Source organism: Hevea brasiliensis, chromosome 2 (assembly GCF_030052815.1).
Source record: "Hevea brasiliensis isolate MT/VB/25A 57/8 chromosome 2, ASM3005281v1, whole genome shotgun sequence".
Lineage (NCBI taxonomy): Eukaryota > Viridiplantae > Streptophyta > Magnoliopsida > Malpighiales > Euphorbiaceae > Hevea > Hevea brasiliensis.
This window is the reverse complement of record NC_079494.1, coordinates 106766105-106792588: the sequence shown is the minus strand read 5'-3', so window position 1 is coordinate 106792588 and position 26484 is coordinate 106766105. Positions and strand designations below refer to the sequence as shown.

Below are 26484 nucleotides of genomic sequence, written 5' to 3'. Positions count from 1 at the left end.
TATGATTGATATCCATTCTCTAACTTGCTGGGGGTATTATTGGAGAATAAAGAATCTAGCTAGTTGACTTATTTTTAGTTGGTTTTCTTTGTTGATTGTTAGTTCGTTGAACTATGTAACTGTTCCTGCCTTTTCTTCTTAGTTCTCTAGCTCTGTATATAAGTAGCTCCTGTTCATTCAATGAGACAAAATATTTTCCTTTCTTAATTGATTTTGTAATACTTCCTGTTAGGGGTGTGCAGTTTTCGATTTAAACCGAAAAACCGAACCGAACCGATTAATTCGGTTCAATCGGTTCGGTTTTAAAATTTAATCGGTTCGGTTCGGTTTATAATTTTGATAATTTCGGTTAAATCGGTTCGGTTCGGTTATTTTCATAAAAAAATCAAAAAAATCGAACCGAACCGAACCGAAATCAAAGGAAACCGAACCGAACCTAAAGATTTTTGAGTTTTGATTTCTAATTTTTTTTTTGTTTTTTTATTTTTATTATTTAGATTTAATGTTAAAAATATGAAATTTTATAAATTTCGGTTTGATCGGTTTAAAACCGAACCGAACCGAAATTTATCAGTTCGATTCGGTTCGGTTTTCTCCTATCAATCGGTTCGGTTCGATTTTTAAAATTTTTGATTTTCGATTTTCGGTTTTATCGGTTCGGTTCTGTTCGGAACCGAACCGACCGTTTGCACACCCCTACTTCCTGTTGAGGAAACATGATTTGATACGGGAACTTGGGGAATTAGCAATAAGGTGGTAAAGATCATTAGATAATAAATTGAAACAAATGTAAGTAACATAAACTCAACTCAACTCAACTAAGCCTTTATCCCAAAAATTTGGGGTCGGCTATATGGATTCGCTTTTTCCACTCTGAACGATTTTGGGTTAAATCCTCAGAAATGTGTAATGCTTCTAAGTCAAATGTAAGTAACATGATCGAGATAAAAAGATAAAAATAAAAGTATTATTTAAGTTCAATTTTCATCAACAAAACTTAATAAAAAAAATATATATTAATCGATCGTCACCAAAGGAAACATATGATCGAATGCACCAATAAAATTGAATTCAACAATACTTCATAAAACTTAATTAAGACTGATAATTTTACATATGATTGTTAAATTTATTTTAATAGCTAAATTTTTTAATTATAGATTGCTGCTATTTAGCATGAAAATTCGTGTCTGGATTCTTTTTTTGCTGAATCGTGCATGAATTTAATAAAAGAGAAATTTGTGAAAAATTTGAAGGAATGGGTCCCACTCGTTCTAAAGGGAGAGAATTATGTCACATTTCTAACAGCTTCGATCTAGAGATAACAACGAATGTAATATGCTTAAAAATTACTCTAATTAAATTTAAAATTAATAAATATTTTTAAAATTTAAAATCATTTTAAATTTAAATAAAATTTATTTTTTACTATTTAAATGCACCTAAGACTCATATTATTATTAAAAAATATTCAAATTTATTTAATTTTATATATTTTAATTAATAATGAACCTATTTAATTTTATATATTTTAAAAATATTTTTATTTAAAATAAAAAAGTATATTCTATATTTAATTAAATAATTATATAAAGAATCTGAATAATAGATATCTAACATATAAAATTAAGTCTAAATCTAATCTCTCTCACGTATTCAATTCACACAATGTGCTAAGAATCCAATTAATTATATGTAAAAAAAAAGTTAGTAATTTTGAATTTAATAAATTAATTATTTATTTATTTTTATAATAAAATATTAATTCAAACTTAATTAAAATACTAAAAAATTAAATAAAAAACAATTCAGTTCAATTTTTTTCTAAAGGAACTTTATTTAACCATAAATTTAAGCATACAAATAATTACTATTCAAGAAATTTTCTTTTTTTTTTTTTATAGATATCTGATTATTATTTAAATTTAAAATTTTATAAGATTGAAATTAGTAAAATATTATTAAAAAAAAGTAAATTAAATAACTCCTGTATTTCTAATTAAAAAATTATCCGTATGAATTGTTCAATGATATTTTACCCTAAAAAGTTGGAGTATTAAAATTAAAACAAAAAATGTAGGTGGGCTATAATATATGGCTGTGAATGTGACGCTCAACTTGCCACCACCTCTCATTAGGGTACACCATGACATGAGGCTCCCGCGCCACATAACAAAACTAGTGGCTGATGGGTTCTACAAAGAAGCCTTCTCCTTGCACTCTCAACTCCACTCTTCCTCCCTGCCTCCTGACCATTTCACCTTTCCTCCTCTCCTCAAAGCATGCGCCAAGCTTAGGTCTCCCCTCCAGGGCCAAATTATCCACGCTCATCTCACGAAAACTGGCTTTCACTCAAACCTGTACACATTCACTGCTCTCTCTCATATGTATATGATGCTTCATCTTTTCCAGGATGCTCTAAAAGTGTTCGGTGAAATGCGTGACCGAAACCTGGCCTCTCTTAACGCTGCAATTTCTGGGTTTTCTCAAAATGGGTATCGCGAGAAGGCCTTTTTAATGTTTAGAGAGGTGGGATTGTGTGGGTTTAGACCCAATTCACTTACCATTGCCAGTCTGTTGCCTGCTTGTGATAGTGCTGAACACTGTTTGCAAGTGCATTGCTGGGCTATAAAGTTGGGTGTGGAAAAGGATATATATGTTGCAACGTCGTTGGTGACTATGTACTCCAACTGTGGAGAGATAATTTTGGCTACAGAAGTGTATGGAGAAATGCCTAATCGCAATGTGGTGAGTCATAATGCTTTTATTTCAGGGCTTTTGCAGAATGAGGTGCCAAGTGTAGCTTTGAATGTGTTTAAGGACATGAGAAAATGTTCAACTGTTAAACCAAATTCAGTTACATTGGTTTCTGTTATTTCTGCCTGCGCTTGTCTTTTGCATCTTCAGTTTGGGAAACAGGTTCACGGGTTCATAAAGAAGACTCAGGCGAGTTGTGACACTATGGTGGGGACTGCACTTGTGGACATGTATTCCAAGTGTGGTCATTGGAAATGGGCATATGAAGTGTTCATTGATCTAAATAGCAATAAGAACTTGATAACGTGGAATGCAATGATTACTGGGATGATGTTGAATGGTCAGAGTGACAATGCTGTTGATTTGTTCAAACTTTTAGAATCTGAAAGACTGGAACCTGATTCAGCAACATGGAATTCCATGATTAGCGGGTTTGCACAATTAGACAAGGGGATCGAAGCTTTTAACTTATTCAAGAAAATGCAATTTTCTGGGGTAGTCCCAAGCTTGAAGTCTATTACAAGCCTATTGCCAGCTTGTGCATCTTTATCTGCTTTGCAACATGGAAAAGAGATTCACGGGCATGCTATTAGAATTAATATTAATACTGACGAATTTATGGCTACTGCACTCATTGACATGTATATGAAATGTGGGTATTCCTCTTGGGGACGGAGAGTTTTTGATCAGTTTGAGATAAAGCCCAAAGACCCAGCATTTTGGAATGCATTGATATCTGGATATGGAAGAAATGGAGAGAATGAGTCTGTATTTGAGGTTTTTGACCAGATGCTGGAGGAGAAGGTGAAACCAAATTCAGCAACTTTTATTGCGGTTTTATCTGGGTGTAGTCACACGGGTCAAGTTCACAGAGGGTGGCAAGTTTTCAGGATGATGTCTATAGACTATGCCTTGAAACCAAAGGTAGAGCATTTTGGTTGCATGATTGACATGTTGGGTCGATTGGGTAGGCTGGATGAAGCTAAGAAACTAGTAGAAGACATGCCTGAGCCTCCTGCTTCTGTTTTTACTTCTTTGCTTGGTGCCTGTAGGCATCACTTGCATCCTGAGCTGGGAGAAGAAATGGCCATGAAGCTCTCAGAGCTAGAACCGGGGGATCCAACTCCTCTTGTGACTCTGTCAAACATTTATGCTCTAATGGGAAGGTGGGGAGACGTAGAAAGAATCAGGCAAATAATAGAAGATAGAGGATTAAGAAAATTGCCAGGATATAGTTCTATTGGAGTTACATAAGAAAGAATTACATCCAGTGGTAACTGATGAAACAGCTTTAACTCCAACCTTTACTAGTCTCTGAGACTTGTTACATTTCTGCATCACCAGAAGTTATTATAGATTTTGACAGCAGAAGTATCAATCATTGAACATTTCATTTGCCCCTAAGTAGTTATCAGAGTAGTTAGGGGGCTCAAATATGAAACAGGAGATCACGCCAACAACTTCATTTTCATTGCCAGCGACCACATAAATCCTGTGAACCGCCATTGAAGCTAGACTATGGATTACACTAGCAAGAGTTGCATCTAGCTTGCATGTTATTGGCGGGATGACTCTGCTAATTTCTTGGGTTGAGCTGATAGTTTTCATGCAATCTGTTACTGTGAGCTGCCTGAAAGAAAAATGGTAAGTCAAACTTGATTAAAGTTTCAATACTTTAATGGTATTGTCTATCGTGTTTGTTGCTCAATTGCAGAGCCTCAAACCGATGGCTTATGTAATAACCAATTAAAAACCGCGCCATATGGTGATTCTTTTAATAACCGCAAGTTTCATACGGGTTGAATAACATTCTTTCTTTATTTTTATTTTTCCTATCTTTCCCCTTTCTTTTTTCCTATTTTCCCCATAAATATCAATCATTAATCATTTTTCTATAGAGCACTTTACACTTCAAATGATTTTAATTATTTTAGTTATAGCAATGTGGCTCTTTATCACATAATTGTATCTGTAAGTTCAAATCTATATTTTGTTTCCACTACCTGAAATTGTTGAAAAGTTCAGGTTTGAGTAGCAAGTGCCTTATACCCCTTATGTTTCTCCCAACAATCTTCTTCTTTGGCCCCTCTACAACTGGAAGACTACCAATTTGGTTCTCTCTTATTTGCTTGAAAGCTTCTAGAATCAGTTCATTGCTCTGGATTCCAACTACCTGGCATGCAGACATAATAGCAAGCTTGAAAATCCAAACTAAGTGGTCCTGGGAGAGTACTTATATGAAAATTACTCAACTCATTGGGAGACATGAAAGGAAGTTCAAAATCTGAAATAGATTGTGCAGCAATACAATTGAACCAAACCCCTCTAGAGTCTAGACCCTGAACAATTGCGGATTGGGTAATGAAGTTCTTAATATCATGGTTTCCTGGTTCAATCACAGGTACATTGCGCAGCCTATATTTTGAGAGTAGAAGTAAGGCGTTCGACATTGAATTATCCGTTGCAACTGGATGGAAAGCAGCCCAGCGGTATGAGTTGAGTACTGATCTCAACTGTGTGACAGGAAAATAAAATTGTGGCCAGAAAAAGATTAACCCTCTTATCCCCATTGGTTCAATCAGTCAACAGTACTCAATGAAGTATGGCCTATTATCTTTGTTCAAGGAAGAAATAAACCTGCTGATTTATTAAAGAGACATCTGTTACTGGAGCTAATCAAAATGCAAGCTTGAGATTTGGATGCATCCCAGACTCATTCTGAAAGTAAACTTACGGTGGTTGACTTGAATGGTTCTTCTTGAAGGATAAGTTTGTAGAAGTCCTTCCCCAAGTTGTCAGCAGCTGTGGGGCCATTTTTCCCAGCCTCTTATCTGCAGCCATGCCACCAACCACAGCAGCACCAACTGCAGCAGCAGTTAGCCCAGCAATTGTAGCCGGAACTGTGATGCCCAATGCTACTGCTCCAAGAGTGCCAACAGCTTCTGTGCCCACTTCAGCAGCTGTTGCAGTACTGGCTAATAAGGCAACATCTGCAAGTTCTGCACTCTCTAACACCCAGAGAACAATTGCTGAATGTACCTAGTTCTCCAGTTCAAACTAGTTCCTGCATCAGGGTTTTTCACAGGAGCAGCCATAATGTTGCATTCAGATAAGATCTTGACAGCATCAGCAATGGAGGTTTCTGCTGGAATTTGAATGGCTATAAAAATGAAGATGTAAAGCACCATTAAGCGATTAAAGAATATTTCATTTGTTTACTGCCAAGTGCAGTAAAATTGTAGAAGCCAGAACATTTCTGCAATCACCTTTGCTGCCAGGCGCTAGCGGGAATGATGAGACTGGAATCCTTGCAAATGCAGAACTTAAAAGTCTCCTGCAATGATTGTGGTAACTTCTTCCTGGACTGAATTATCTCAAAATAAGCATCGTAGTTTGCAAATTTGGAATGATGCCTTACACCCCTTACCTCTTCTGCATGTGCCATATCTATATTCATTGCATAGAACAAAATTCATTATCATTCCCCTTCATTAATGTAATGAATCTTTTGCAATTGAATTCATTGTCTAATATGATGCAACTTCGATTTGTATGAGATAGTTGCTCAACCTTCTTATGTCATTTAGATATTTGCATATGTTGAATTCATAAGTTTTAGGCCTGTTCGAAACTTGGTATCACTTGGAAATCAGTTCTTTACCGGATCTAAATTAATGCAAACTTTACCTCACAAGTGTCTGTTGCAAGAACTATCTAATTCTCCCATTCTATGAGTGCTTCTCACCCATGAAATAGCACAGTATGAAGACCCCTGTGATGTAGTTTGTATTCCTTCCCATGAGCAATTAAGCAGAGCTAGAGTCTTGACCTTGACCCAAGCCCATGTCAGAACTGGAATTTGAACTCGCGACATTACAATCTGGAAGATGATTTTAGTCACATTGAGCTACTTCTTTTAGTAGGAATTTAATAAACAATATTTTATTCTTGCAAGGGTTTGGTTAGCTATTTCTTTTTTCTCTTCTATATCAAGCTGTAGTCTATAGAGACATATTTAGGTTTTTTTTTTAATTAAGAATTTTTATTAAGAGTTAAAGTATTTTCAGATATGGGAACCTAGGTACTTGTACATCACCCCGAACTTACCAAAGGGCATGCTTGGCTAATCTAATCCTCTACATTGATTTTTCCTCCCGCCATTTGTTCCTAATTGATCCAACCATGTGATGCTTGTAGTGTCGGAAACATTCATCATCTCAATCTTTCTTTCTTTTTTTTTTTTTTAAAAAAAAACGGAACATTCATCATTTCAATCAATTCAATATATCATTCATTACGATATTGAATTGATTGATACGTTAAAAAGAGAAAAGGTTAAAAATTCAATGGTTGCAACCATGAAAATGGCACGCTTTAATTTTGCAGTTGCATATATGCAGAAGCCAAAGAATTTTTACGTGAATCTTTATAGAAAACAAAAAATAAGGTAAAAATTCCACATTCAACGCAAAACGTACCTGAAATATTTTGTCTTCAGAAATAATATTATTTGGATTCAGTTTCGGCCTAGTTCTTTAGTTGTGCTGGCTTTATATGCATGGGTCTGGAGATTGCTAAGGATGGGCTTTTTTCTTCCCTACAAAGGGAAGCCCAATAACTATAAGGCGATGACCGGCAACCTAAGCCTCAGGTTTCAAAGATAATGTTGAAAATAATGTTGTCATTGCTAGGTTTAAAAGACAATTTTAAGCCTTTGTGATTAATAAGCCTTCATTGTTGGAATTGTTTTGATTCAGAAACACACTTCAATTTCATAATTTTATTTTAAAAAAATTATTATTTAATTTGATTTGAATTATAAATAGTCTTTTTTTTTTAATACTTGATTAAAGCTAAACAATATAATTACAGAAATACATATACCACTGATATCATGCAATTACCAATTCATATTGCATACTACAGAGTCCGAGAAGAAATGCTTCCCGACGGGCAAGTTCACAGCATTTTCGCCATTTAATTGGCCTCACAATTAACATATGCCCAAGTATCAACCTTAAGATATTATACAATTAATGCTTACAAAAAAAATATATTTTTAACAAACAAGATCAAATTAGCATGTAGAAAAAAATATTATAGTATATTACTAATACGAATTAAATCTAACCAAATTACTAATCCAGTTTAATTTACAGTTTGAACCAAACCTTGTTCTTGTATTGGTTAATTATTTTACAGTGTACACATTATATTCTTTGGAAAAAACAATAATAATAAATGTGTAATTTGTAACTGAAATTCATAGCAAAACATCTTTACAACATGATATACTTTCTTCCTTTTCTAATGAAAATGTACATATATCATCTAGCTAAAAAAATGAAATGATTTTTTCTGTACCTCATCGCTTGTTGTAGTCCCTACTATTAACAGGAGACCCAGAAGAACTCTTGGAAGCAGAAAATGGGAATGAAACCAAGCTCCCTTGAGCACGACCTATACCATCGTGGCTACTAGGATAGATTGTGTTAAATGTTAGTGAATCACCCATCTTCGTGTTCAGGCCAGAATGCTCTCCCACACCAGGATTATCTCTAATCCCATTACCCTCATTATTTCCAACAAATGTTGTGATTGCAGCTGCCAAGGCTGACCGGAAACTGGGATCTAAAGCAATCACCTTGGTTGCAGCTGCAATGGTCTCTGTCAAACACTGTTGCGAGGTAGCTGAAGTCTGCCTGTGAGGTAGTGTCCCATAAGTGGAGTAGCCTGGGTTCCATGATGTTTGCAGGGCACTGTTGAGCTCTAAAGAAGTAGAAGATGATGAAGAAGAAAAGTTGAGACATGTTGGTGAGTATCTCGAAGCATAAGGAAATCTATTAAAGTGAGAGTCGCTGGTTGGCGCTGTGAGGTCAAGAGTAATAGTGGGGTGTGAATTGGAAGTTGAGGTTGAAGAGTTTGGGAAATAGAATTGCTGTGGCCTTGCATTATTTTGGGAGAGAGTGAAGTTTAGTCCATTGGTGGTGGAAATAGAAACAGGCGCAGAAACTGAGGTCCCTAACCCTGGCTGTGAGGACGATGAGCGTGACTGTAGCATGGATAAAGCTGCAGAAGTGGTGGATGCCATTGCTGTGGCTGAAGGTGGAAGAGGGTGGTTGTGTGCTCCTTCATAAGTGGTGATCAAGATTGACATGTCCTTAGGACATCTTTGCACCTGAAAGTCAAGATAGAGCAGCATGAGAAGAAAGATCGTAACTCAGGCCTAGGGAAAATTATACGGGTGAAGCCATGATTTAACATTAAGTGGAAACTTTCATATAGACAAAAATTATAAAGGTCATATTCGATTCCTTTGAGCGTTGTTGCAATCACAATTAATATTAAAATATAAAATTTAATTAAATTTCGTATAACTTATGTTTATATAATTTTATAATTAAAATTCATTCATCCTCATTTTTTAAAATATCTAAATAATAAAATAATAATTTTTTTATTAAATTGTTCAATTACTAAATCAAAAAATTTGAGATACATAATATATTTGTAAAATTATTAGACTGTCAAACTAAAAACTAGTTTTATCCACTCTAAAATTGAAATTAATTAATGGGAATAGAATAAAATTATAATTCTTATTTCTTATTAACGTAATAAGGGAAAATTGTAAGTAAAAAAAAATTAACCTATGAAAATTACAATATCATAATTTTTAATGTAATTCTATGAATCAAATATAATAACAATGAGTTAACCAATTTCAAAGAAAGTAAAACTGAGAAAAACCCATATATAAAAATCACAATAACATAATTTTAATAATATAGATTTTAAAAATTTTAAAGATTAATGATAATTACAATAAATCTTAGTTAGAGTCAATTATAAAAAAAATTAAAATTATGAAATTATCAATATGTTTTATATTTTGTTATATTTACAACAAAAGTTAAAATTGAGAGTACATAAAATAAATTTATCAAATAGATTTGGATACGTACAAAAATACAAAACTACAACAATTTTTTTTATTCAAAAGAAAAAACTAAAAGAAAATAAAAAAAAATAAATATATAACAAAATTACTCATCTCATTTTCAAATCCCACAATTAAATTTAATTTTTTTTATTCACTTTCTTTTTGTTTGACTTTGTTCAATTTTTTCTAATTTTTTTTTCTATGGGTTTTGATTCTGATAGGCAAATGAAATGCAATTTTTAAATCGTTTTTTAGAGTACACAAAGAGAAAAAAAAAATAAAATGCTTCTGTCTTTTTATTTAATTCACAATTTAAGGGGGGTAAATATTAAATTTTAAGCAGGAAAAATTTCTTCTTTTTTTGGTGAGAGGAAATTTCTAAATTTAATATTTTTTAAAGTAACAATTTATTAAAAAATAAAAAAGTAATCCCCTTCTGTTTTTCGCTCCTCACTATTATATTATACAGCATGAAATCTCCTTTAAAGTTGCAGTTTTCTTGAGTAAAATCACAGTAAGTTAACTTGAATTTCTAAAGAAGTTAATGATCTGATAATATGTATATCATCAATGTGGCGAGTAGAAAATGTATATACCTGTTTTCTCACTGGACAAGTTGGTGAGACTGTGCAACGATAGTATGCCCTTGGGCATGGATTTCCTTTCGCCATTTTCTGCCCATATTTTCTCCATTGACATCCGTCGTTCATCTGCATAACAATTCATTGGAAAATAAATAATTTTATATATTTATATTGAACTGGATTATTCTTTCGCTAGAAAGTTTTGCTTTATGCTGGAGTTCTTAGATACTAACCGTTGGGGTGTCACATCTGGTTCTGACTGAAACCCTAGCTTTCTTCGTCTGGGTTTGTTGCAACACTTCATCATCTGCGCTTATCGTTGTCCTCAACATTTTGCTTGGTCGGCATGTCTCAGTTGCTTCCTCTTCCTTTGGTTCCTCATCATCAAAGCCATGTTCAGAACTTGGATTCTTCTTAGTTACAGATGAATCTAGTTCAAATTTGCTGTCCAACCCAAGTGAAAATACTTTATTCCATCCCTCATTATGCTCATTCCCATCATCTATATTGCTGCTTTTTTCCTCTTCCTTTTTAGGTTCACTGGAACTTCTCCCAAGGCTGAGGGAGACTAGTTCAGATTCTTCATTTTCTCGAGTAGAAGGTGTTATTTTGGTGGATTTCTTTTCTTCTTCTTCTTGAACAACTTCACAGAAACGTTTCTTTAGAGATTGGTAATCCTTCGCGATTTTGGATAATAACTGCTTTAACCTTTCGTTCTCTTCTCTAACTTTATCAATTTCAGCTTTAGCTGATCTGAGCTGATCCTTCTCCTAGTGTCAAAACAAAGTAACAGCAAAAAATTCAGTACACCGTTTTTATGTATCTGTCTATTTTAATTATAATCAGGATATATAGCCAAAGCATGGATCTGAAAACCAGATTCTTGCATATATATGATATCTACATCTATGACGAAGGGCATTTTGGATTGAAGGGGTTTAATTATTTGAATTTATCTGATGATTTCCTAGCGAAAGCACATGGAATTCTACATATTTAATTTCATTAAATGGCATCCAAATAGATCACCATAACCAGGGTTGACCATATTCTAAATGGTTTCCAGGTCATTAACATATATAAAAAGATGAAGATTCCAAGACATGCAGATCGTTTTTCTCGAGTAGGAATCAAAGAAAGTGAGAGGGAAAGAATCAATAATTAAGAGATCTGATTCACATGGCGGCATTTATGACTATTATTGACTCGGTATTATACTATATATAAAGAGATAATAAACCATAATGAATAATGCATATATAAGCTGAGATATATTTTAAAAGCTAAAATGCAAACCATACGAGAAAAATATATTTTGGTTGAACAACTTAATAACGTATGCAAAGTTCTTAATTTATAGTCTTTAAATTAATTAAGCAACTTTTGTAAAGAAACAATCAATAATTAATTTGACGGGCCAACTTGCACAGAGTGAAGAATTCCATGAATGAAATCGGATAAAAAGGGAACATATCAATGACATTAAATTAAATATTAATTTTGAAGTCTTTAACCAACAACCAGAAAAGAGGAAGAAGGGCAAAACAAATCTTATTAATTAGAAATCTTAATTTTATGCTTTTCTCAAGAAAGGGCAGATTTTTTACCATGGAAGGAGACCTGCCACTCTCCTCTTGTTTAACCAGATTTTTTACATGATTTCCCAATCATATCTCATTCCTGAGACACCGAAAAGAAAATGCATGCTTTATAAGAAAATAGATTCTGAACTACCGTATAGATCTTGATAGCCTTTGGAAAGCATTCTATTATGGAATTGCGAGATCAAGAAATCAAGAGTCATCACATCTGATTTTTGGAAAATTTCAAGAAAATTAATTATTGTCTTCACTGATCCAACTTCATTTCAATATATGATATGATTATATGTTGGTTTTCAAGTATGGATCACCCATGACCGATTAAATGGAAAAAAAAAAAAACTGGAAATCAAAATCAAAATATGTTTGATGCAATTGCTGAAATAATTGCAATTATAAATGTGAAGGTCATTTTGCATCTCTTTCAACTATTGCTCTCTCCCTCTAAAATCATTGAGAATGTAATCCACAGATCACTGAAATATACGTTTTATCTCTTTAAATTTAACATTATATTTATATTCAAGATGTTAAATGAAGAATTAAGCAGCTTAATTAATTTCCTTCGTAAATATGGAAGCTTTCTAGCTAATTAAAAACAGAAAATCTCCAAGAAACAGAATCAATCCATGCACGCATGCAGATTAATAATGATAAATACCTTGCTGGTTTCTAAAACAAGACCCTCTTCATCACCGTTTGATTTCATCACCATCTGCTCTTCTGCAGGCGCTATATCAGACTTTTCCAAGCTAGCCTCCATTGGTATTGAGTTTTTTAATCAACCATGGCCATATAGCAGCTATATAGGCTGGGTCATTTTTAGATACAGTAGAGAAGAAGAACAGAAAGAGCCTCCAGATTTTGACTTCTACTAAAAAAAAAATTCAAAGGTGCAGTGCTCATCTTTTCTTACGTTACTCATTTAAGAAATGTCAAACTGTCACAGTTCAAGAAGCCAACGCAAATGTATTATTCTTCTAATAATTTCAATATTAATAAAATCTAAATGAAGAAAAATTCAATTTCAACGTTTGTATAGACAACAATTTGAGAGGAAGAACGTTGACCCAGTACTCAGTTAGAGATTCGCACGTGTAAACCACCGAATTTTGGTCAAAGTTAGCCGCCGTCATATGAACTTCAATGCAAAATTTTTGCGTTTGTACATTATCCAATCGGCGACCGCAATATCAGCTTTCACACCACGTATGCCCTAGTGTTGCTGACGCGTTGTCAATTAATTTTTCCCATTTTAGAATACGAGATTCTGAGGAAGTCAAATCTTATTTATAATGAATTTTATAATATATATATAAGAAATTAGGAAAATGCTGCATAATTTCTTTTATTTATATATTGAAAATTTTTAAAGAAAATTACATTTAGAATTTGAAATTATTTTTGTATTTATTAAAATTCGTCGATAAAAGATATTATTTTTCAAAAATTAAAATGAAATTCGAGTATATTTTCTTCACAAAAAAATAATTTTACTAATGCTAATTATGTAATGAATTAGCATAATTAATAATTTGTTTAATCATGTAAAAATTTAAATCTTTACGCGTTTTAATTTTGTTTAAAATTTTAAAATGGAGAAAAATTTTATTAAATTTGAAATTGAAATTAAGGAGGTATATCTACTCTGACGTGATATGAGAGGTGGCATTTTTTTTATTTCAAATAAGTAGGTATACATGACACAAGCAAACAAAAAAGCATTTAACCCTAACTATTTAACCAATGGCTAATTATGTAAATTCAAACTAAAGTAACCCTAAATTAAAACACTATTTGATTATTAATGGCATATGCAACAAACACTTACTTTCTCTCGTTGGTTTTTTTTTTTTTAATTTCTCTTTCCAAGCTTTCTTCTTTTCTCCCTCATTTTCTTCCATTTTCCTGAGAAACAAGCACTCTTTACATATGGAGGCGAGGATAAAGACCTTATTTTGAACATGGACAAGTTCTGCATCAGGAAACAAGATAAGAAGACTAAAACCACACTCTCTTTCTTTCACTCATTTTTTAGTTTCTTCTCATCATATCTCCCCATACTTTCAAATCACAAATACAAGAAACAATGGCTACCGTACCATTCCCTGCAGCTCAATCAAAGTCCAAATTTCAGCCCACCTAATTTTCCCCTTTAGTTCTACACCTTCTCTTTCCTTAGTGCAATTTCTTCTTTCTTCACTGGAGAGGGTAATGTGTAATAAGATGCGTGCACATGTCATGACACATTAGCCAGGCACAATCCCTCATTTCAATTTTAAATTTGAACAAATTTATTCCAAATTAAAAAAATTAAATTAAAACTTCAAAACTCACAAATATTTAAATTTTTAGAGTAGAGTTATTAATCTTTAATAATTATACTAATAATGTCAGTGCAATCCTCAATTTTTTTGGTAAAATTAATCAATTCTCCTTTTTCTTTTCCTAACACAACATACGCTAAGGAAAATTATTGCCTAAACTTGATCTATTATAGACTGAAATTATAAATATATGAGATTCATATATTTAATAGGTGAGATTCATCATACATCTTATGTCTTATATTTATAATAAATTGGACGTAAATATAAAAAAATCCCATATGCTATATATGAATTTGTAAAAATTAAGTATGTAATAGTCGAACATTTTATTAGTTTTGATTTTCTCGCTCGTATAAAAGTATACATTTTTTGGTTCAAAGCCACCTCTCTACATTAACCATCGAAGTCAAGATAGCGTGGAACCTTTGTCCATCAAGAGGACAAAAAAAGACAAATGGATTGTCATGAAGTTAAAATTTAGCATCACAATGAAAAAGTTATATGATCTGATTAAAGAGTCTATTGGGTGGGTTTTCTGAAGGAGATAACACACTAATAATTAAATTAGTAGTTTCTTGTGTGAGATGATGTAAAATGAAAGAAAATAAAGTTCCCTCTTAAAAATATGAGCAAATAGTTTGCTTATTGAAACTTAGGACCCAAGAGCTTACCTTTGAAAATATGAGTAATTAGTTACTTGGGCTTGAATTATATGAGAATATCCTCAATAAAAATAAATCATTATTCAGTAAATGTTATAAAAATATTTTATTATATACATTATAATTGTTAAAATCAAATTGATCTGATCGATTTAATAGGATATCATATCAATAGTTGATCCGATTAATGTTAAAAACACTTGTCAGAAGAGAATTGGGACTGATCCCTCAAACCAGGCAGATAATCAGTAACCGATCTAGTTTACAGGAGGTAAACCGATTCATAGAAAAAAAAAATAATAATAATGATAATAAAATAAAATGAAAAAACTACCTCCTCTAAACCATGACCACTTAAGCCATAACAAGATTAGGATATATAACATTGAAAATTTCGGTAGAAAAAAAAGAAAGCAAATAAAAGAAGACTTGGACTGACGGAATTCAACAATAATAATAGTGTATATACATAGACAAGTAATTTTAATTCGCCAAGTTGAATTTTTTAAAGCGATTAAATTTGGTAAGAACTCAAAATTTATTAAATTTGGGGAGAGTATTAGTTAAATTATATATTAATTAATTATTAATAATAGTTTTATATAAATGATTAAGTTATTTTATACAATAAAATGATCAGTCAATTTAATGTTGTAACCCAACCTCTTATATATTTTCCTTTTATTTCATATTCTTTTAATATGAGATTTCTAACATTTTCTCATAAGTGTAACATATAGTTGTTACTTAATGATTAGGTAGTATTTTAACTAAATACAGTCTCAATTATACAGCCGCAGCTGAAATTCACAACTCAGTTTGGATTTTGATACCTTATTAAATTAAATTTAAAGAGAGTGTTTATCAAATTACATATTAATTCATTATTAATAATGATTTTATATAAATAATTAAGTTGTCTTATACATCAAAATAACTAGAAAAATATAAAATTGGCTGAGATGAAATGTGGCCGGTGCTTGAAAGCTGAAACGAACGATTGAACTTGACAAAATTTTTAAGGGAACTGTGATGCAAACAGTTTGGCTGTTAATTAGAGGGAGTTTAAATAAATAAATACAATTAATTAAGTCAATTGATGATGCATTTAACTGTAATTGATTTGTCACTATAAAATAAAAAATGAAAATCCAAAAAAAAAAAAAGTCATCTCAGATTATAGCAAGTCTTCAATTACAATTTATTAATTATAATTACTTCTGTCAAACTTTTATATGCCCAGACGCCATGGGAAAGACAACTCTTCACCCTTCATATATATATATATATATATATATATATATATTTCTACCAGGCTTATTGATAAAACAAACTAATTAATCTTTTCACATTTTTGCAATTTTGTTTCAATTTTAAATGTTAATTGTAATTTTATTTAATAATAAAAATTAAAATTCAAGATTACCATTAATTTTGATGATTTTTTTTTGTTAATTTTGAGATCCATGCATATAAGTGAGAGGAAAATTTTTATTTAGATCCGATCTACTATGAATTAAGACACAAATATGTGAAATTCATATATTTAATAGGTGAATCTCACTATACATTCTATATATTGGATTTATGGTGAATCGAGTCTAAGCAAAAAAAAAATCTATAAGTGAATTTCAAAATTTTTAAAAATAATATTTTAATTATATTTGTGCTGACTCTATAATTTAACAAATAATATTTTTACTATAGTCGGCTATCATGCATATAAATACCTTATTAACACAAATTTATAATTTGATATTTAATTTGAAATTGAATAAAATTATTAAATTTAAAAAGATGAAAATAATTAAAAAAATATAAAATATATTTTTTTTTACCATTAGGCTTTTCTACAAATTATAATTAGAACTTTATCAGTGAAAATATGACGGCTTAACTAGATTAATAGTTTTCCGATCAATATAGTATTTGCCTCAAAAATATATATGATTTTGGCAGTTAATTACTTCCCTTACTTTAAATTAATTAAAAAAAATTATTTAGCATCATTAAAGAAATTTGAGTGAATTCTTCTCATATTTAGCTTATGAGGTAATGACAAGTCATTGAACAACTATATAAGATTCACATTACAAGTCTTAAAATTTGACTTCTGTTAAATATAATAAAAAAATAAAAATAAAAATATTTTTATTTTTTATTTATTAAAATAGATATACATAGCACATATATACACTAGCTTAATATTAAAAAGAAATTATTATTTAGAATCTATTTATTATAAATTTAAAATATAGATATATAAAATTTATATATTGCATAAATAAGTTTTATCATATATTTTATATTTTAAGTCTACGATAAACTAAGGTCCATATTGATCCATATATACTTAAAAAAGTCACATTAAATATATCATCATGATTGTTGGAAAAACTAAACCAATTCAAACTTTTATATAACAGTAGGTCAATAGATGGTGATTAGGTACTAATTTGAAACTAACAAAAGTATTTGTGCATGCTTTGCTAATTATATGTATATATATATATATAGAGAGAGAGAGAGAGAGTAGCCACTTGCTAAACATAATTGGATGGTTTGTTAATTACTTTCATCACCCACATGGCTGCATAAGCTAATTAAGGGCCTTTTGATTGGGATATGAAAATTGGAATCAACATCAAAATTAGAATTCAACAGTATCAAATCAAATTGGAAAGATGTCAAAATCTGTTAAGTCAGCTAAAGAAACTATTAGTTTGTTATAGTCCACGTGTACAAGTCAGTTAGAAAAGTAGTTACTTTGGCTCTGAATTTATATGCTAGCTACTTAGCTCAAAACATAATCTTCTATAATCTCTCTTGTCATTCAATAAAATTTCTTTCTTCAAACTTTCTCATGGTAGCAGAGTGGTTATTGTTTTTTGCTTGAATCTTTGCAAAGCTGAGTTCTTCCTTTCTTGATTTTTGATTTTACTATCTGTTCTTCATGGCTGCGAGCAGTGATCCAATGCAAAATCCTTCTAATCCATATCATTTGCATCCAAATGAAAATCCTATACTGAATTTAGTGTCTCCTATACTTACAGGTCCCAATTATCACTATTGGTCTAGGGCAATGTAAATGGCTCTCTTGTCTAAGAACAAATTTAAGTTTGTCGATGGTTATTTGATGATTTCTGCAACTATAGATCCTTTTTATTGTGCTTGGGAACGATGCAATACAATGGTTCTTTCATGGTTAATCCATTCTCTCTCTCCATCTATTATTCATAGTATTCTTTGGATTGATAAGACAGTAGATGTTTGGAAAGATTTAAGGGAAACGTTTTCTAAAGGAGATATTTTGCAGATTTCATATTTACAAGAGGAGATTTTCTCTATTAAACAAGGTGATAGATTTGTAACTAATTACTTTACTGAATTGAAGATTCTTTGGGATTAATTACTAAATTTTAGGCCAATTCTTGTCTGTTCATGTGAGAATTCACGTTCCTATGGAGCATTTTTTAAAATCAAGAAGTATCATGATCATGACTATGTCATTAGGTTTCTTAAAGGCCTAAATGATCAATATGCTATTGTTAAATCACAAATTATGCTTCTTGATCCTTTTTGATGCGTCCCAACCGCAAGTGCACGGGTCGTACAAGTAGTATAGAAAAATATCGATCCCACGAGGAGTTGTGTTAATGATTGAATTTTCGATATAAAAGTTGACTAAATTGAAGTATTTATGAGATTAAAATGATGAATTAATGGGTAATGGAATGTGAAATCTAATTGTGCAAAATTAATATTCTATTCAACAATGTATTAATTAAACTAAAATTGCATCAAATAGAAATAAGCAAGTTCAAATATGGCAATATTTAAATTGGCAAATGATTAAATTCGATTAGAAATTAACAATGGTAAAAAGGCGATTCCGGAGTTCGGGATTTCATATTCGAGCTATTTTGGGATTTTAAATTGGTTATCCAATCTTGTGAAACTAATGGGTTTTAAGGAGATTAATTCTTAAATCCTTTGAATTCCCTTTCGAGTGAGACAAAGAGTGCCTTAATCAAACTAATCCTACTTTCGTGGAGTTAGAATTAATTAAGACCCATTAAGTTCCTTAATTAATCTGTGAATCCTCTTAATCCTTAGCCTATTTCTAGGTCTAAGTTAATTAAGTCCAATTTCCTGATTATCTATCACAAGGCTTTCTCCTTTCGGTGCTTCAACCATGGATTAAGAACATTACTCAATGGGATCCTACATTAAGCATGTCATTAAGCTTACAAGAAATGAATAAAACTCATTAAGACCACAAAATATGGATTACCCAATCAAAATCCACAAATATCTCAAATATTACAACCCTTACTCAAGAATCAAAAGTAAACTACTCACTATCCATAATGCTTACAAGATATGATGAGTTTAAATGGAAATAAAGCTTTAATCTAAGCTAAGAAGTAAGTAATTAAACACTAGAAATGTAGAAAAGTGTAAAGAAAGAAAGAAATCTGCAAATCTTAGTTGAAAAATGGTGTAGAAGGTGAGATGACTCCTCAAATTCTGCCTCTCTTCTCCTCTTCTTCTTTTCTCCTTGCCTCCCCTCTAAAATGAGAAAATGGGACTATTTATATCATTTTTCTGACATGGAGCCCTAAAATAGTATGTTCTAGGAGGAATACATTAAGGGAATCTTCTGCCAGCTCATTAATGAACTCTTTATGGGACTGCATAAGTGGATCGCATAAGTTATCTGATCCCTTATGCGATTCAGCTGGTTCGGGTCACTTATGCGAAGTCGCATGACTTGGTGCATAGGTTATGCACAATTTCGTGAATCTGCATAAGGGAGGTGAGAATGTGCATAAGTCGTGCGATCTCCTTATGCACATTTCGCTGGTTCTGGAACAGTGTTCTTCCTCCTTATGCAGAACTGCATAGCTTATGCGGCAAGTTATGCACAGTTTGGTCAATGCATATTTCAGCTTGAAAACTTGTTTTTGGCATCTTTTTGCTGTAGAAGACACTCCTCAAAGGCAAAATTCTCTTTAGTCCTTCAAAAACACCATTTTTCCTACAAAACAAAGTAAAAATTACAAATTAGTGCAAAATTGACAACTAAGAAAAACTAACTAATTAACTACTGAAATTAGCTAAAAATGACTAATAATCAAATAAAATGATTGTGAAATTAGACCTAAATGATTATGCAAAATGAATGCATCAAATACCCCCAAACTCAAGCTTTTGCTTGTCCTCAAGCAAACTTTAAAATGTGGTGCAAAGTTTTTAAGGGTGCCTTATCCAAAGAGTTATGAAAATCACTCATTAAGGTAACTTAACACACCTTTAGCCATACCAACAATCCATATACCCATCCTTCAAAATGCAAAGAATTTAATGCTTATCCAAGCTTTCACCGCTTAGCCATCAAGTCAATTATCATTCAAATCCCCAAACCAACTAATCAAAAGAGAGAGTCATGCTCAAAAGGAATTCTAGGACAATTGATAACCAAAGTATCTCAACATGGAATGATAGAATTGAATGAATAGATGAATAGTTTTCCAATCCCATAGGCAAATTCCCTACTCCTATCTCCACTAATGTAGCAAGTACTATCAAGAGATCAAAGGTCTTTTTAGGGATGTAATGAGGCCATGGGGTTTAAAATGAGGCTAAGAAGAAAGATGGGTAAAAAGTATTCAAAGCATGAGAATATTTTCAATTTTTGAAACATAGGGTACACTTTATTATATATTTTTTCTTTTTCTCTTTTTTTTTTTTATATGGGAGAGGAGAATACACAATGAGGATTGTCAAGTGCTAGCATAGTTTACAAAACACATAAAAATGGAGGGACATTTTGATACTTTAACTTGTATTTTGTATTTTCTTTTGATGATTGTCCCTAAAATTGCCACCCCCAAACTCATTTCTTTTGATACTTTGGGTGGATTTCTTTCATTTTGAATGGCAATAGTGAAAAGCACATATACTAGCACTTTTACAAGGTGACAAGTATTTCTTCTCCCTTTTATTGTATTTTTTCTTTTCTTTTCTTTTTCTCTTTTTTTTTATATGTACCTAATATTGTAAATAATTATTCTCATGAAAAGGGTTGGAGTGTTTGGTTCATTGGCTAGGTAACAATAAGGATTTCAAGAAAAATTAGAGGTAAAAAGGCTCAAAGGGGTTTGCAAGGGTCAATTTTAATTAGGAAAAGGGCCAAAGGTTTAAAATGAGAAGGTTTAAATCAAAGAATGCCTAATCATCTCTCTTTTCAAGTACAAGCTGGTATTTCGCCTTGAAAGGTTTAGAAAATTTGTTCTAGGATTGGTGAGACATCATTTGACTACCTTATATCCAATAATTCCCTCTAAACACTTCCACCTCCAAATGACTAATTGGGTGGCTTTTTGGCTAAGAAGATATAGGCAAGAGATAGACACTTCAAAACCTTGCACCTTTTAGGAAACTTTCAATCCACAAACCCAACTAAAAGGTGAGTCAAATCACTTTCATAGGCACATTTTCAATACTCAAGGGATTTGGCAAAAGATTTTAATGCATGGTGTATGATTCCTAAAATGAGTAATGCATGAACTAAATGGAGGAAGTCTATTTGTATGCAATTTGTACAATTTCTAAGTGATGTATAATGTGTGTGTAAATGTGTAATGAATATGTATGGATGGATGTATATGTAAAATATTTACAATATATGTAAATGAAATGGGATGAGATGCTCTTATACTCAAAATGTGAAAAATAAAGCTAAAAATCAAAATGTGCACCCCCAAACTCAAAATTGGACATTGTCCTCAATGTCTCAAACAGTAGATATCCAAAACTCAAAGCAAATAATATTGTAAAAATAAGAACAAAAAGAAAGAGTTACCTGGTATGAGAATTCAAGTTAAAGGGATGCATAAGAAGCTGCACAGGTTATGCAGAGTTAAGTGCTGTCCAGAACATGTGCATAGGTAAGGTGCATAAGCCATGCGGTGCTGCATAAGATGCAATAGATGTTGCATAGGCTATGCAGGACAGTTGCATAAGGGAAATACAACCTGTGCAGTTCTGCAGAAGTAGCAGAAAGGGTTGCACAGGCTATGCAAAGGTTATGCATGAGGAAATTCATAGCTGTGCAGGGTATACAAAAACTGCTGCATGGGAATTGGCAAGGGGAAATGTACAACCAGCAGTAAAAGTATGGAAATATAGACAGAGTATGGGCAAATATGTACAAAAAGGCAATAAGTGCAATAAAAATCAAAGAAGACGAATGTAATAGCTATTCAATAAAACTTCAAAGGAAACAGAATTTAAAAGAAACTAATTCAGAGCAAATCAACAAAATCCAAAACAAAGTATAAATGTTTGAACATATTTACAAAGAAAAGGTCCTACAAGATTGAACAAAAGTAAACTAAACACTAATCTATGTCTATTGTTTTTCCTTTGTCCAAGGATGTTGCTATAATTGGTGGTACTGTCGAAATGATGGTGCAGAGGAGGTGATGGAGGTGGGGTGGCATGCCCAGGAAGATCATGAGTTGCTTCACCATTTCCTTCAGTTCTTTCTGTTTGTCCCTGGTTTCCATGACAAGGTCAAATAGTTGCTCATGACGATCCTTTAGTGTATCAAGACCACTGTCAAGCTTCCTATCCACAAAGTAGATATCATCACTAAGCCTGTCGAGGTAGGTGAATAAGGCTTTAGTGTTGAATGGAGGAGGTGCTGTGGATGAGGTAGGTTCAGCTGTAGGAGGAATGGGCTGAGCAGAGGTAGCTGGAGTGTCCTGAGTAGGCTGAGGGGGTGGGGTAGGGGTAGTAGGGTCTTTGTGGGACCGTGTGAAAGGTTGGGTTTCTGGTTGTGCAATAGGCTCAGTTTCTGCTGCAGGGTGGCCAGTATCAAAATATGATAAATGGAACCCTGTTTTGGTTAAGTGTGCAGTATCAAAATAGGAAGTGTCCTCAAGTGCTGGGATTGAGTGCTCTGCAGGATTAAAGCCAAAATGCTTGGCTATGACAGTAATGAGCCCACCCAAAACAATGTCACCAATGGATTTGGTGGCAATATGCAAAGACATGTTCGCAAAAGAAGTAACTGAGACACCTTAACTTTGTGAAATGCACACCATAACATAAAAGTTCAGATTTGCCCACAAAGACTGTAACTAGTCCCTCTGCCCAATATGGTGCTAGCCATCAACCTATGAATAAACCTAAGTGCAGGGTCAAGGATTTGGGATGTTTTGGACCTACCAGCAGAGAAGGTTTGGGGTTGGTTTGTTATGATTCTCCAAAATTGGGCAGGATTCCAGATGCCTCTATTGGCTACCTCTACTCCAAAGATGTGGCACTCTAAAGAACCCATCAATTGCAAAACCAAAAATGCTATGAAATTGATCCAATGACAGCTCTCTATTTTGCCCCAAGCATCTAAATGTCATAATTGGCTTATGGTCTACATCATGCAAGTTGAGGGTAGCAGAGAATGAAGAAATAAACTCCAAAACTAGAATTGGATAAACTACCTCTTGCTTATGCACAAATTCTGTCCAACCCATACCGTCAAGAAATGCAACTACATTATCAAATAAACCCAGAGATTGTAGAGCATCAGCAGATATATACCTAGTAGGTTGTACCCTTCTATCTTTGAGTCTTTTGAAAGCAGCTTTTTGAATTGTATCATGTAGAGGCCAGGGTAGCTTTGATACAAATGGGGTTCTTGAACCGCCTTTTCTTTGGAAGAAGGTGTAGAGGCTGGAGCTTTTGGCTTTTTAGGAGGTGGCTCCGAAAATGGGGTGGGTGGGTCTTTGCGTTTGGACAGAGGAGGAGCAGAGGACATGGGTCGCACGGATTTGGATCGGATTTTGCGTTTGTATGTTGTTGATGGAGGTGGTGGTGGTGTCGTTTGTGGTGGAGGATTGGAAGGGGGATGTATCGAAGACAATGGAGTGACTTTAAGAGGAGAGGCGGGGCGGGAATGTGGAGGGGAATCCATGGTCGATTGGAGAAGAGATGGAAATGTAGGGGGATTTAGGGTTTCGTGATGAGAGCGCTGATGGAGAAGATGGAAGAGAGATGGCGAGAATGCCGGAAAGAAATGGAGGATGAAGGGCGGTCGTGGGGTTCAATAGTCGGGAAGTGGAGGTGGTGGGAATGGCCTTTGCTGAAAATGAATTTGAATCGGGTTGTAGGAGACTGCATAAGGAGAAAATGATTTATGCATAACCTGTGCGTGTTTCAAAAGGATTTATATTTCAGAAAAGTGCTTATGCACAAGTGCATAGGTTATGCACTGTCCTTATGCATGTTTCGGTGACCCTGAAATGGTGAGGAGCGAAGTCATGCGGGAGTGCATAAGTTATGCACTCCCCTTATGCATCTCTCGGCAAGAATTATTTTTCAGAAACTTGGGTCATGCAGATGTGCATAGGCTATGCACTCTGCTTATGCACTCTGCGGCAATTTTTGGGATTCAGAAATTTTGGTTATGCAGAAGTGCATAGGCTATGCACATTCCTTATGCAGGTCTCGGCAACTTTTGGGATTTTCTGTTTTCTGGTTATGCAAGAGTGCATAGGCTATGCACTCTGCTTATGCACTCTTAATTGAATTGATTTTTGGAGATCTTGGTTATGCAGAGGTGCATAGGCTATGCACCTTCCTTATGCACCCTCGGCAAGAATGATTTTTCCGGTTTTGGTCATGCAGAAGTGCATAGGTTATGCACTCTGCTTATGCAACCTTCGGCAGAATTGGAGCTGTGGAATTTTGGTTATGCAGAAGTGCATAGCTTATGCACCTTCCTTATGCAAACTTCAGCAGAGAGAGAAAATGAAGGATTTGAAGTTATGCAATTGTGCATAGGTCATGCACTCACCTTATGCAAGTTTTGACAGATATGAATTTTGACAAAATGAGGTTATGCAGGGTTGCATAAGCTATGCACTCTCCTTATGCACTTGCAATAAAGGTGAAAAATGGCAAGAATTTTGGTCATGCAGGATTGCATAAGCTATGCAGTTGCTTATGCACAAATTCAACAAAATTAAGATTGCAATAGAACATGGATTGCAAGTGTGAAAGATAGCCTGGAATGATGAAATATAATTCTATGAAGCACAAACCATGAGAGATTTTCACCAAAAACACATCAATATATTCAAAGTTCATCAAAAGTGCATCACACAAGCATGTAAAAATGGATCCTACATAAAAGACCTTTGAGAGCCATGCCATTTTGACTCAAATTCTGCAAATCAACATTTGGCACATAAAACTCCATAAAATTTGCATGAAGTTGCATCTAACCACAAATGAGAAATGAACTCTCCAAGATTTGCCAAGAAAATGCAGCATTTCTACCTTGAATCCTACAACCCAAAGAAGCTCAAAACTGCAAAAATGACTCACTTACCACCATAATATCATTATAAGCACAAATATTAGAAAATTACCCACCCAACCTCACCAAAACATGAGCCATTTTGCTGCAGACACCCCTTTTTGCTGCAGAATGTACATTTCCTCTGCATGAACTAGATTGCAGCTCCTGCACAGATTATGCAGCAAAAGCTTATCAGTTCTTTTGAAGGACTAAATTTGTCAAGTTAAGAATTACTTCCCCAATAGTTCACCAGCCCTTCTTCATTGAATTACATCTACAAGAGACAAAATTTAACAATGTCAAAAATTGAATTTGGGGAGATTTAAGATAAAAACAAAATTAATGAAAATGAAAGTAAATCAACAAAAGCAAAATAAAAGGACTTGGGATGCCTCCCAAGAGGGCTAATTTATAGTCCTTAGCTGGACTTTTCATGAATTTCACTGAAAAGAGGTGAGGGATTGGAGAGCTTGTAACAGCTTGCTCCTAGTATTGGGTCTCCAGTTATGTAATGCTTCAATCTATGCCCATTGACCTTAAAATTCCCAGATTTTTCACTCCAAATTTCTATTGCTCCATAAGGGAAAACCTTAGAAACTCTATATGGACCAGTCCACCTTGACTTGAGTTTTCCAGGGAACAATTTCAATCTTGAGTTGAACAACAAAACTGAATCACCTTCTTTGAATTCCTTTTTCCTCAGATGCTTATCATGCCAAACTTTAGTTCTTTCTTTGTAAATACGGGCACTTTCATAAGCATCCATCCTCAATTCCTCAAGCTCATTAAGTTGTAACAACCTTTTCTCACCAGCTTGCTTAAGATCAAAATTCAAGGTTTGAATGGCCCAATATGCTCTATGTTCTAGCTCCACAGGTAAATGACAAGACTTACCATACACCAACCTAAAGGGAGTAGTTCCTATAGGGGTTTTGTAGGCAGTCCTATATGCCTATAAAGCATCATCTAGTTTGATAGACCAATCTTTCCTAGAATTGTTCACTGTTTTCTCCAAAATATGCTTGAGCTCTCTGTTAGAAATTTCAACTTGTCCTGAAGTTTGAGGATGGTATGGGGTAGCTATCTTGTGCACTACACCATACTTCCTCATTAAGCTCTCAAATTGCTTATTACAAAAATGGGAACCCCCATCACTAATTATAGCCCTAGGAGCTCCAAATCGGCTCAAGACAAATTTTTCAAAAATTTTACTACTCTAGCATCATTAGTTGGAG

At 33.3% G+C, this 26484-nt stretch overlaps 2 protein-coding genes and 1 pseudogene across 3 annotated transcripts; 1 reads left to right on the top strand and 2 right to left on the bottom strand.

Moving 5' to 3' along the window:
- The first annotated feature begins 2079 nt into the window (after positions 1–2079).
- Positions 2080–6326, top strand: LOC110646247 (pentatricopeptide repeat-containing protein At2g02750). Of its 2 annotated transcripts, none has more exons than XM_021799642.2 (2): positions 2080–4401; positions 5159–6326. In XM_021799642.2, exon 1 carries the CDS (start codon positions 2095–2097, stop codon positions 4009–4011), a length of 1917 nt encoding a protein of 638 aa, XP_021655334.2. In that variant the 5' UTR covers positions 2080–2094; the 3' UTR covers positions 4012–4401; positions 5159–6326. The 2 variants fall into 2 exon arrangements, with proteins under 2 accessions (XP_021655334.2, XP_057993769.1); XM_058137786.1 differs by having other exon boundaries at positions 4783–6326.
- LOC131174448 (SNF1-related protein kinase regulatory subunit gamma-1-like) lies at positions 4132–8138 on the bottom strand (annotated as a pseudogene).
- Positions 7976–12707, bottom strand: LOC110646256 (WRKY transcription factor 72A). Its single transcript, XM_021799653.2, has 4 exons — positions 12547–12707; positions 10518–11054; positions 10297–10410; positions 7976–8935 (listed from the first exon to the last, which is right to left on the bottom strand). The coding sequence occupies exons 1-4, from the start codon at positions 12646–12648 to the stop codon at positions 8123–8125; spliced, it is 1566 nt and encodes a 521-aa protein (XP_021655345.2). The 5' UTR covers positions 12649–12707; the 3' UTR covers positions 7976–8122.
- Positions 12708–26484: the final 13777 nt, after the last annotated feature.